This window comes from Chiloscyllium punctatum, chromosome 19, assembly GCF_047496795.1.
Source record: "Chiloscyllium punctatum isolate Juve2018m chromosome 19, sChiPun1.3, whole genome shotgun sequence".
NCBI lineage: Eukaryota > Metazoa > Chordata > Chondrichthyes > Orectolobiformes > Hemiscylliidae > Chiloscyllium > Chiloscyllium punctatum.
In genome coordinates this window covers 62,828,850-62,842,456 of record NC_092757.1, presented here as the reverse complement: position 1 = coordinate 62,842,456, position 13,607 = coordinate 62,828,850, and the positions used below count along the sequence as shown (strand labels likewise).

The following is a 13,607-nucleotide window of genomic DNA, read 5'->3' as shown; positions in this document are numbered from 1 at the left end:
ACATCTCATAATTAGAATTTTAAAAAGTCATAAATTTTAGTCATTGATGGTTAAAGATTGCAATATTCTGTGTTATTGGAACAATACATTAAAGTATTAAAAGTGACCAATTTATTTCTGTCTGACAGGGTTATAAAGTTAGTTCAGCAGATCTAGAACTTAGATTTGATGTTAGTGAATAATAATCACCATAAACATTGTAAATGTTATGAAGCTGAGATAAAAGTACTGTACATGAAATGTGTGGGGGCAATCTCAATAAAATTCTTGCCGAGACACTAATTACCCATTCCCACTCAGGATAGCCGGAATTGGGAATGAAAAGATACAAATGGAAAATGGAATAGGCAACTTTTTAATGCTGAAACTTGCTGCTCAGACCCAGTATGAAATTACATTTAGAAACGGACGACAATGACGACACTCATCTGCATAAAATAGTAAATCATCCAACTTGTCCCTGCAACGTGGCAAGGTGCTAGTTACCCAATTTCATTTCATCAGGACTTTCATTAACAGCATACAAATTAACCAATGTTAAGTAACCAACCTCTTCCACCAGGTTTTCATCTGGATCATATTCCTTCAGATCAATAACTTCCACAGGTAATCCAAGTTTTTGTACAGACTCTGCAAGAGTTGCGGCAAACCTCTGAAATACAAGATCATTATTAAGAAAAATCCTCAGCAAATTGTATGCTGCAAAAATTCTGTCTGGAACTAATTCTGGATTGTAGCAATAGCAGCCTCAGTTCAAAGCCATGTCACAGCTTTGGGAAAAAACAGTGTCTTCTAATATCTGGCCCATGCACTTTGAATAAGGATATCTGAACCAAATTATTTACAAATCCATTTCTGTTTGCCAAACATGAAGTGAAATTCCTTCTCAATATTTCACCACACTGCAACAAAAGTACACAGCACATTTAACATACATGGTGCTTCATTATTGTTTGAAAAAATTGGAAGAGACTGAACAGACAAATTTCAACAGACAAAATTTCTGAAATAGAGAGACTAAAATAAAAGAAAATTTCATACAAGGTAATTGTTTTGCCAAAGATGGCGGAGCAAACAGGAGAGGGACATACAATAATCCGTTTTCACAAAAAGCAGGGTGGAAGCTGGGATATCTTTACAAAATGTTGCAAAGGCCATTTACAGCCATACAGACAGAGATATACAGCACGGTCACAGACCCTTTGGTTCAACTCGTCCATGCCAACCAGATATCCCAACCCAATCTAGTCCCACTTGCCAGCACCTGGCCCATATCCCTCCAAACCCTTCCTATTCATATGCACATCCAGATGCCTTGTAAATGCTGCAATTGTACCAGCCTCCACCACTTCCTCCGGCAGCTCATTCCATACACGTACCACCCTCTGTCTGAAAAAGCTGCCCCTTAGGTCTGTTTTATATCTTTCCCCTCTCACCCTAAACCTATGCCCTCTAGTTCTGGACTCTCCCATCTCCCAGGGAAAAGACTTTGTCTATTGACCCTACCCCTGTCCCTCATGATTTTATAAACCTCTATAAGGTCACCCCTCAGCCTCTGACACTCCAGGGAAAATAGCCCCAGCCTTTCCCTATAGCTCAAATCCTCCAACCCTGGTAATATCCTTGTAAATCTTTTCTGAACCCTTTCATGTTTCACATCATCCATCAGATATTCCAAAAGTGACCTAACCAATGTCCTGTGTAGCCGCAACTCCTCCCAACTCCTGTACTCAATACTCTGATCAGTAAAGAAAAGCATACCAAATGCCTTCTTCACTATCCTATACTACCTACTGGCGACTTAGATTTAGAGCAAGACAATAAGGTTTAGCTGTAGATTTGCAATAGACAAATCCCAGAAACCACCCCCCATCCCAGGTTCTCCACATTGCTCTCCTGCTGATGTCTCAGTCCTCCATCTTCTGTAGCGTTCCAATGATTCTCAATGCAAACTTGCAAAACAGCACCGTCATCCTTTGGCACTCTGCAGCCTTCCAAACTCAACATTATGCTCAAAAATTTCAGACTGTAATCTGTGCCCCCTTTTTGCTTCCTTTGTTTTTGCAAGTTCTGGCCTTGTTCATTTTCTCTTTTCTTTGATTTCAGACAGCGGTCAGTTATCATTCAACTATTCACAATTTCTTTCAACACTTATTTTATTTCTTAACACTTGTCCCATTACCAATCTTGGTCTTGCACCACCAACAATATATCATTTAATCTCTCCTGCTTCCCATCCTTTCACAGAACTATCCTTTTCCATGCTTCCCCCTTTGACTTACTTGAAACCTTTCCAACTTTTTCCTGTTTTAATGAAAGCTCATTGATCTGAACATTAACTGCTTTTCCCTCCACTGAGACTTCCACACTTGAGGTGTATTTCTTGTTTTCTTCTGTTTTTACTTCATTGTTTCAAATGTTTTCCCAAGAGAGATCCCAGTTTTAAGCTTGAAAATTGTTCCCTGTTTGAGTAGGGATACAGCCATTTAAACTCTGTCAAAGTCCCATGGCAGCCATTGCTGACTCAGAGCTTGCAAATCCAAAGCTTCAGTTCATGATGCTATTCAAGAGTCTAACCCCCACTTTGGGAATTCCTGTTTTATTTATTCGTAATATCTCAGACTTTCTTCATTCTATCATATCTTATGTGTATATGCTGCTGGAATATAAACCAGCCAAAAACCATTCAGGTTACAAACTCATTATAAGCATCCTGATTTAGTTCAAGGGGATCTATCCTTTCACCAAAGGCCTGACAATTCACCCTGTCAGATAAAATCAGCAAGTCCTATTTTTACTTGTAGCTCCTGTCTCAATTTTGGAAATTTGAAATAGATTACTTTTAGCACAGATTCCTTAGTGGAGCAAAAATGCAGAATTATCAAAGCATGGATTTAAACAACTTTGAAATTTCATAATATAGATCTTTGAAGGCGACAAAAACATGACTAATTCTCTACAAAATGCCCTACAAAGCAAAATTTCTACTTTCTGGAGGTGAGCAGATGCAAGCTAACAGTCTAAAGACTTGCCTATCCTTGTAAATTACTCAATGAGCCAGAAAGGTTTGGTAATCAATAACAATTCCTTGGGAGAGCTATGGACTAGTTCAGATATCTGATAAACCACAAAATCAGATTCTGGAAATCTGAAATAAAAACAGAAAATTCTGGAAATGGTCAACAACCCAGCAACAGCTAAAAAGAAAAACTAAGCTAATGTTTCAGGTTGGTGTTGACATATCAGAAAAAAGCAACATAGGATCTTGAGCAAGATTCTGCCATTTTGTCCTTTGAGCCTCTTCTGCCATTCAATTAGATCATAGGTGAGCTATTGTGATCTCAACCCCACTTCCTGATTGTCTCCCTTGAGTATTAAAAATCTAATTTTACTTGGAATAAATTCAATGACATAGCCTCCACTAGTTTCTGGGGAAGGGAATTCCACAGGCTAACAGCATTCAAAGAAATTCTTTTCCTTATTTTTGTATCAAAAGGGACACTTCATATTTCGAAACCATCCATTAGTTCTAGTCCCATTCCAGGCCCCCGAAAGCATTATGTGATTCAATAAAAGTGCCTCTCATTCTTCAAAACAAAGAGGTGTGAATCTTCAATTTGGATCTGAATCTCCTATCCAAATTGATTAAAAACCATCCACCGACCTATGATGCATCCTTTTCAGCTGAGTATATGGGAGGATTGCTAAGACAGATACCAAACGGTTGACGGTAAGGGTGGCAGGTGGGTGAGAAGGTCCAGTCAAGTCTTCCCAGTGTCAGATTGGGAGGTGATTGCAGTGCATCGATTCAGGTTAGGAAGATGAAGGGAGGGTGGAAATCAGGTTTCAAATCAGGGTTTGTGGTGGAGAACTGGGGTTAGGATAGTCAGCTCCCGGGGTGTCAGGATAGGAAGATGATCCATTTAATTCTTAACCAGTCTTTACAGTACATTTTATTTCTCTAACCTTTCCTGGGTAACAATAAAACAAATGCAATTGGAATCCTCTACAGGGTCTGGGTGCGAGGTAATTGCCTATAAGAAGTTTAAGCTTCTCTGCCAAATCCTACTGAGTCAGCTATGACAGGATCTCTGCATGCCCAACTCCTGTCTACACTGCTGCCACAACTGCCAAGATATGGGCCTATAGCTGATTACTGGCTGGATCAACCTAGGTCCAATCTCAATATTCAGGTGTGTCACTTTGGAACAGGCTAGCAACCACATTAAAAGAGAAATTTGATGAATGTTTCAACAATTCCTAATGTATATGCACGATAAAAAGTAAAAAGCTAGAATACTAAATGTTATTTTCATGTTATGAAGGGAATTCAAGCCTATGTAATTCATCACTACAGCCAACTAGCTGTGAAAAACTGAGTGTATTTTTGACATGTGAAGTATGGTTATAAAACTTTAAGATGGAGTGAGATCAAAGCTAAAGTGAGAAGGTGAACACTGGCTTACTAAAATTTGAAATGTGTATGTATTTTAAAAATCTTACCTTAGCAGTACCAGTCTGAGAGCCAAAGAAAATCTTCACCCCAGTAACTTCCTTTACTTCTTGGACTAAGTGTCTATTTTGAATAACTTCATCAGCCTCGTTTGGTGCGCTGTTGTCCTCATTTTTCTGCTGTTCAAATTTGTGCAAACAGTCAACTTCTTTGGATATTTTTAAAAAAAAACCTCTCCAGTGTGAAAACAGGCCCTTCGGCCCAACAAGTCCACACCAACTCTCTGAAGAGTAACCCATTTCCCTATCCAATTATTCTACATTTACCCCTGACTAATGCACCTAAGCTACACATCCCTGAACACAATGGGCAATTTAGCATGGCCAAATCGACTAACCTGCACATCTTTAGATTGTGGGAGGAAACCAGAGCACCCGGAGGAAACCCACGCAGACACGGGGAGAATATGCAAACACCACATAGATAGTCGCCTAAGGCTGGAATCGAACTCTGCACCCTGGTGCTGTGAGGCAGCAGTGCTAACCACTGAGCCACCATGTCGCCGTGCATTAACAAAGTCTATTTACAAGCAGCAGTATGGTTTCCATTATATAGTGTGTTCATAATATACAGGCAACCAAATACATTTATACAATCAAAATATTTTCACATTCTTGAGAAAATGGAAAACAGAAATAGCTGTACAAAATATCCATTTTCAAACTAAAAAATTTAATCTACAAAAAAGTTTTAAAGACTAAGCCAGGTAACAATAAAATACTTACATACTGATTGTCTTTTCTATCCATTGTTTGAGTCTCATAAGTAAGTATCTAAGAAATGATCTTCACCAATATTCTTTTGACTCACACTGCTATTCACTACCTCATCAATCAGGAAGTTTTAAATGCTCAAATCACAGACAGAAACTTACATTTCAATACCTTATTACCTCTGTCACAAATTATGCAGATACAGAGCTTTGTAAATGTATTACCTTGTGGTGGTTTTTACTCAAATACTCAACAGTTGCCCAAACTCCTATGGCAACGACAATTGTCGAATAGATGTAATGTCTAACATGCCACAATGACAACGCACAAGTTTTCAAGGAGTTCCAGGTATCAAAGATGTAAACTAGAAAAGGGAATCAAAAAAGCCTCAGTCAACATCATGTGACTTATAACACTATGGTGTTGGATCTGTTCTCCTCTATGATCTACATTTAACTCCCACTTAAATGCTCAATTATATTTTTAAATTCTGCCTTAGTCTCTCATCTATTTACTCTTATAACCCTCTCTCTGTTCACTGGTGACAGTGCTGCATTGCTGAAGGTGCTGTCTTTCAGATTATGACTATCTCTCTGCTGTCAAGGTAAAAACATCATTCTGTTATTCAATTATCAAAGACCATTTTAATGATCTATCCAACGTTGATCACTTCATCCGATTCCTGTGTTGTGAATGGATATTTTGTTAACTTTATTTCCAAAGAACAGTGGCTGCAATTCAACATGTACTTCAAGAACCTGCAGACTGATCTACTGTACAAAAGCAAATTAATTATTTATATATAATTCAGCCTGAACCCTCCAGTCCTCTGGCCTCATTTCATGCATCATGTCCAAGCTGTCTCTGTCAAAGTCTCTAAAAATCTCTTAATGAGTTTTGAGAAGATTTGTAGCTCAGGTTGAGGTTCTGGATGTAGGTTTGCTCACTGAGCTGGAAGGTCCATTTCCAGATGTTTCTCACCCTACTACGTAACATCTTCAGTGGGCCTCTGGGCGAAGCACTGTTGATAATTCCTGCTTTGCATATATATATATGTTTAGGATTCTTTAGGCTGGTGATGTCATTTCCTGTTCTTTTTGTCAGGGGAGGGTGGAAGATGGGGTCTAACTCGATGTGTTTGTTAATAGAGTTCCAGTTGAAATGCTATGCTTCTAGGAATTCTCGTGCGTGTCTCTGTTTGGCTTGTCCTAGAATGGATGTGTTGTCCCAGTCAAAGTGGTGTCCTTGCTCATGTGTACGTAAAGATACTAATGAGAGAGTCGTTTTGTGGCTAGTTGATGTTAGCGTATCCTGGCAGCTAGTTTTCTGCCCGTTTGTCTGATGCAGTGCTTGTTACAGTCCTTGCACAGTATTTTGTAAATGACATTAGTTTTGCATGTTGTCTGTATAGAATCTTTCAAGTTCATTAGCTGCTGTTTTAGTGTGTTGGTGGGTTTGTGGGCTACCATGATACCAAGGGGTCAGAGTTGTCTGGCAGTCATTTCCAAGATGTCTTTGATGTAGGGGAGAATGGCTAGGGTTTCTGGACGTCAACTAGCCACAAAACAACATGATCCTCTCTCATTAGTATCCTTACATACAGATGAGAAAGGACACCACTTCAACTGGGACAACACATCCATTCTAGGACAAGCCAAACAAAGACACTCACTGGAATTCCTAGAAGCATGGCATTCCAACCGGAACTCTATTAACAAACACATCGAGTTAGACACCATCTACCACCCCCCCGACAAAAAAAAAACAGGAAATGACATCACCAACCCAAAGAATCCCAAATATATGAATACAAAGCAGGAACAATCAACAGTGCTTTGCCCAGAGGCCCACTGAAAATGTTACCTCATAGGGTGCTGAAATGTCTGGAAATAAACCTTCCAGCTCAGCAAACAAACTTACATCCAAATCTCTTTCTTTTAACCCTCAGTTTCTCTATTTGTCTCTCCTCTTTGAAGCTTCTTATTAAAATTCATTGCTCAAACTATAGGCTTGTACATTATTCCTAATCTTTCCTTTAGTCTGTCATATATGGTCAGGTACTGAAGTGACTTAGGAAATGATAGAGGACAAGTAAACACCTCAATCTAAAGGATAAAAGCCAGGCAAAAGGATATCATTTCATAGTAGTGCTGATGGGCCAGGCCTTATTCGGAGGAATAAAAATATGGTTGCTGGACTTCTGAAACAAAAACAGAAACTGCTGGAGGAACTCAGCAGGTATTGCAGCATCTGCAGGGAGAAAGCAGAGTTAACGTCTCTGAAGGAGGGTCACTGGGCTGAGCTGATGTCTCCAGCAATTTCTGTTGCGTTTCTAATTCAGAGGGATTTCTTTATCAAAATCGTAATCAACAATTGTACTTTCAACTAGGTAGAGGGAGGAAAATCATGAAAGATTGAATAATGAGATGGGGGATTATTTTGAACAGTTTAATCGAGAGAAAGTGAATTACATTGATGAAAACTTCTCTCCCTCCAGCAATATGTTAAACAGACACGTTCAACAACAAAACAGTGAGATACTCAGGAACGAGGTGGAAGATTACCAAAGAAAGTGAAGAGTCTGACAGAAGACCCCTACTATATCGGGAATAGGGTGATGTTTTATAATTAATTGTCAACTTCAGGTTGTTTTTCCAGCGATAAGGGAAACTCCATCAATGGGAAGGGGCAGCAGTGGCCTCACTCACCATCGTCCCGCTGTTCGCCACAGCCCGGCCGGCAAAGGCACAGCAAAACCAGGCTGAGAAAGTGCTGCATGGCCGCTATCCCGGCCAAGGAGCCGCTCCTCTCCGCTCGGCACTAACTCAGGAACATGGGAGAAAGCTGCAGGCTCCACACCGAGCTCCTCATCATCACACACTGAGCGCCGCCATTAACCCCGCCGAGCATGCCGGGAGAACTCCAATACAACAACAACTTACAGCAACCCAACTCTGAACCACATGGTCAAAGAAAATAATATTGTACTCTCAAACACTCAACTCCAACCACAGTGACACCTGTAGCACTCCCACTTAACTCCAACCACATTGTCATCTAGAATACTCCCGAACATTACTTCAAAAATTACATCACCTATAATACTGGAATTGTAAACACTCAACTTCAACCACACTTCACCCAAATACTCCAATCACATTGGTATTTATAACACTCCTAGATACTCAAGTCCAACCGCATAGTCATCTACAATACTCCTAAACACTTAACTTCAAACATTTCATCATCTAAAACACCCCCAGTCAACTTCAAAAAAGTGTAACCAAAATGAGCTCAAAAGAACATAGAAAGGTGAATTCATTGGACAGACAAATGGCAGATGTTGCATGGGCCATTGCCAGCTCAGTCCTTTGTATGAACTTCTGCTCATGCTGAAAGTTGCTGCCACCACACTGATGAAGTGTAGAAAACCTCAAGACTTCTTGGTCTTGTGTGGGAGAGGAAAATCTCTTCCTTGTCATCAATAAGATACCATTTCATCACATGTCAACAGCCAGCTCTAATACTGATGTGATAGGCATTGTTCGAGACTTTTGAGGAAGATCTAATGTCAGAACTCATCCCACTGAGATCCTCAACTATTCTCCCACAAGACTATATCACAATATTATATTGAGAATGTCCTCAACATTAATCTTTTCAGACCCATGTACAACAGCAGGTGAGACTTAAGACAGGGAAGTGGAAGTGATTTGTTCTAATAGAATGAATACAAAGATACAATATAAAAATCACAATTCTAAACAAGGTGCACTAGAGGGACCGGGCCATGCATTTACAAAAATAATTGAAATGACAGGACAAGTTGAAAGAGTGGCTAGGAAGTATATTGCACATCATTCATTATAGTACAACATAAAGTATGATCACAATTACCTGATGAAGAAGCAGCGCTTCAAAGCTAGTGCCTCCAAATAAACCTGTTGGACTATAACCTGGTGTTGTGCAATTTTTTAACTTTGTCCACCCGAGTCAAATATTGGCTCCTCCAAATCAATCGCAATTAAAGATATGTTAAACTTGTGAAGAACATTGGTTCGGTCTCAACCAGAATATTGCATCTGTTTTGGGTACCAGACTTAAGGAAGGATATGAAGGCATTGGAGAGATAGAAAATTTTCAGCTTCAAACCCATCATCATGCCTGGAAGGACAAGACAGCAGATATAAGAGACACCATCACCTGTAAGGAAATCTGTCTTGGAAATATATGACCATATATTTGTCATAGGGTTAAACTTCTGGAACGCCCTCCCTAATAGTATTGTGGGTCTCCCTACAACAAATGCATTACAACTGTTCAAGAAAGTAGCTAACTACCACCTTCTCAAGGGCAAGAAGATATGGGTAATAAATGCAGGCCTAACCATCATTGCACACAATGTTTAATTATTTTTTTTAAATTGAAGAGGTTGGGACTGTTTTCCTTAGAGAAGTGATAGATTAGTGCCATTTAAAGTGAACAGGAGTCTGTATCAGTAGATATGGAAAGCACTTTGTATTCATGATTTGGAGGTGCCGGTGTTGGAATGGAGTGGACAAAGTTAAAAATCACAATGCCAGGTTCTAGTCCAACTAGTTTATTTAGAAGCAAGCGCTTCCAAATAAACCTGTTGGACCATAAACTGGTGTTGTGTGATTTTTAAGTTCTTGTTCATGCAGAGTTGTTGAGTCATAGAGAGGTGCATCATGGAAACAGACCCTTTAGTCCAACTCGTCTATGCCGACCAGATATCCCAACCTAATCTTAGTCCCATTTATCAGCACTTGGCCCATATCCCTCTAAATCCTTCCTATTCGTGTACCCATTCAGATGCCTTTTAAATACTGCAATTGTACCAGCCTTCACCACTTCCTCTGGCAGCTCATTCCATTCAGTAACTACCCTCTGCATGAAAAACCTGCCCCTTAAGGTCCCTTTTATATCTTTCCCCTCTCACCTTAAACCTATGCCCTTGAGTCTAGACTCCCCCACCCCAGGGAAAAGACCTTGTTTATTTATGCTTTCCATGCCCCTCATGATTTTATGAACCTCTATGGAGGTCATCCCTCAGCCTCTGATGGTCCAGGCAAAACATCCCGAGCCTATTCAGCCTCTCCCTATAGCTCGAATCTTCCAACCCTGACAACATCCTTGTAAATCTTTTCTGAATCCTTTCAAGTTTCACAACATCCTTCCAACAGAAAGGAGACCGGAATTGCACACAATATTCCATAAGTGGCTTAACCAATGTCCTGTACAGCCACAACATGACCTCCCAACTCCTAGACTCAATGCTCTGACCAATAAAGGAAACATACCAAATGTCATCTTCATTATCCTATCTACCTGCGATTCTACTTTTAAGGAACTATGAACCTGCACTCCAAGGTCTCTTTGTTCAGCAACACTCCCATGACCTTACCATTGAGTGTATAAGTCCTGCTCTGATTTGCCTTTTCCAAAATGCAGCACCTCACATTTATCTGAATTAAACTCCATCTGCTACTCCTCAGCCCATTGGCCCATCTGATCAAGATCCCATTGCAGTCTCAGGTAACCTTCTTCACTGTCCACTACACCTCCAATCTTTATGTCGTCTTACTAAGTGTGCCTCCTATGTTCACATCCAAATCATTTATAAAAATGGTGAAAAGTAGTAGACCCAGCACCGATCCTTGTGAGACACCACTGGTCACTAGCCTCCAGTCTGAAAAGCAGCCGTCCACCACCACCCTCTGTCTTCTACCTTCAAGCCAGTTCTGTATCCAAATGGCTAATAATAATTGAGAACAAGACAGCATAGATTCAAGATAATTGGCAAAAGAAGAAATGGCAATGTAAGGAAAAAACTTTTTTCATGTAGCAAAAGCTGCAGGTAGTGTCCTAGCCCAGGACAGCTGCTTCATAAATGACCTCCCTTCCATCAGAGGTGGGAATATTCACTGATGTTTGCACAACTTTCAGCAACACTCTGACTCCTCAGATACTGAAGCTGTCCACAAATACTCAAGATGCTCGGCACCATTCAAGACAAGACATCTCATTTGATTGACACTTCATCCACTACCTCCTCCTGCATGCACTAGATGGTGTCAGCAGAATAGACTCGTCCACTCAGTTCACTTTTCCTTTTTCTTCTTCTTTTCTTGTTTTTAAAAGTGTTTTAGTTTTTTTCCTTACCTTCTGGAAAGAGCTCAGTTGTGGAGGCAGTAACGGCAACTGCATTGCAGCTTCATCGGGTCTGGAGCATGGCAGTAGCTGAGTGCCTAGAGAGGGGGTCTATGGCACTCAGTGGCATTGGGGCTCATTGCAGTCAGGTGTGCGACAGCAACGGGGGGCCTAGATCAAGTCTTCAGTGGTCAGCTAGAGGTCTGGTGTGTGGCAGCAGCTCAGAAATCTGGATTGGGATTTTGATGGTGAGAGATTGAGCCCAATGCAGGAAGAGTGTGCCCAATGCGACAATGAGGGAGGTCCCCTGGCATCTGTGGCAGTGGCGAGACCAGGCAGCCTGAGGTCTCTGAGGGAATGGGCCAGAGTGGAGGAGATCAAGATCTTGCAGGGAGTGTGAGCCCAGTATGGCTAATCACTTAAGAAAGTCTATTGAAATTTTAGCTTCATTTCTTCATTTTTCAACTTAATACTAAGAAGGATATTAATGTTTAACTTCTAACTTTGTCACTTTATTTTTCTACTTTGTACCTAAGATGGCACCGGGAATGGTGAAATTATACACTTTTCACTGTACTCATGTACTTCTGACAGTGTGTTCCATACACAAGATGTGCTGCAGTAACTCATCAAGACTCCTTTGAAAGTGTTATCATCCTAGCTGATATTATTATTGGATAAGTCAGATCCTAGACTAAAATCTGGTTCAATAGATCAAATTTTGTTTTTCTTCAGTTTTAACAAGATGGTCTTTCAGTGAAACACAAACATGCATTGACGCAGTATTGGGTTTAACAATGAAACAGAAATTTATTATGCAAAAGAAATGAAGATTAAAAATACAAATACAAACAATTTACATACAGCACATGTTTAAAGATTTCAACATACACAGTAAAGATACAATCCCATTAATTGCAAAAGCACACAATTACAGAACACAAACTGCAGAAAATGCCCTTTTGTACCAACAAATGGTTTGACTTACCCATTATTTCAATATCCAGTCATTACAATCTGAAAACCTTTTCCTCGATTCATCATATATTTGGGCATTAACTTTCTCAGCCTCAAATGACCTCTCTGGGGTTCTAACCAAACACTTCTGGTCTGGAACTTTTAAACAAATCTTTTACACGTATGTAAACAATTTTAACACCTCAAAACTATTTTTTCTCTTTCTTAGGAGCAATTACTGTATATATCCAGCCTCAGCTAAGAACTGTGCACAATTGGCCAAACTGAAGCTAAAGAAGAAGAATTTTTTTTCAAGCTGCGCGTATTTCTCCTAAGCCCAAAACTTCCCAGAATATTTTATCTGAAAGCTTAATGCACTACTTTGTTTACATTGTTCATTTGTAAACCCTCCAAATGTAAATAAATTCAGATTAGCCTCCGAAACTCACTCTCTAAAACTGTTTAAAAAAAAAATCACCATTGCCATAAAAATACCTCCAAGTTAATCATTAAGCCTTTCAGAAACATTTTAAAAATCCAAACTAAAAAATAAATATAAATCAAATACCTGACATCACTGCCACATCTTCCAAACCACTCAGAAGGATAAGTGTAGCAGATGAATGGGTAGCCCACCACTTGCAGCACTGTGACCTCTTCACTCAGTGAGTCCCTTTCTCACTGCCGTGACCTCTTCAGCCCTCCAGCTCTTTGCACGTGCACTCAGTTCTCCTCCAAGCCACACACTGCCATGGCTTGGAACTATCTAGCTGTTTTCTCACTGTCACAGGGTCAAAGTTCTGGAACTCCCTCACTAACAGCGCCATGGGTGTACCTACACCACATGGCTGTAGTAGTTGAAGAAAGCATTTAACCACCACTTTCTCCAGGGCAATTGGAGATGGACTACAGATGCTGATTTAGTCAGCAACACTGTCATCCCATAAGAAAAGTTAGGATCAGTAATGCACTACTGAGAGAGTGGTAGAGACAGAAACAAGCAAGGCATTTACATGTGAAGTATTATCTGAAAAGGAAGAAAGATGCAGAGCAATGAGAAGGTGGGGGGAGTGGTACAAATTGCACTGTTCCACCAGAGAGTCAGCACAGATATGAAAAGCCTCTTTTATTCTTCAACCACATTGAAATTCTGTGAACTCAAGAAACTCAAACAGTCAAAACAAATCATACTCCCCAACTTCAGTCCGCTCCAGCAACTTTAATAGTTCACAAATCTCACATGGTTAAGTGAA

At 40.1% G+C, this 13,607-nt stretch overlaps 1 protein-coding gene across 2 annotated transcripts in view; it reads right to left on the bottom strand.

Annotated features, from left to right (window-relative positions):
* Nucleotides 1-8,147, bottom strand: part of tyw1 (tRNA-yW synthesizing protein 1 homolog (S. cerevisiae)) — a 123,977-nt gene extending 115,830 nt beyond the window's left edge. The window contains exons 1-4 of one of the 2 annotated variants that reach the window (XM_072589559.1): nt 7,935-8,147; nt 5,451-5,590; nt 4,504-4,629; nt 551-652 (exon numbers count right to left, since the gene is read on the bottom strand). In XM_072589559.1, the coding sequence (XP_072445660.1) occupies nt 551-652; nt 4,504-4,629; nt 5,451-5,590; nt 7,935-8,004 (438 nt within the window). In that variant the 5' untranslated portion in view covers nt 8,005-8,147. Of the gene's footprint in view, nt 1-550; nt 653-4,503; nt 4,633-5,450; nt 5,591-7,934 lie in introns of both variants that reach the window. The other variant, XM_072589558.1, reaches the window with a different exon arrangement.
* Between the last annotated feature and the right edge of the window lie 5,460 nt (nt 8,148-13,607).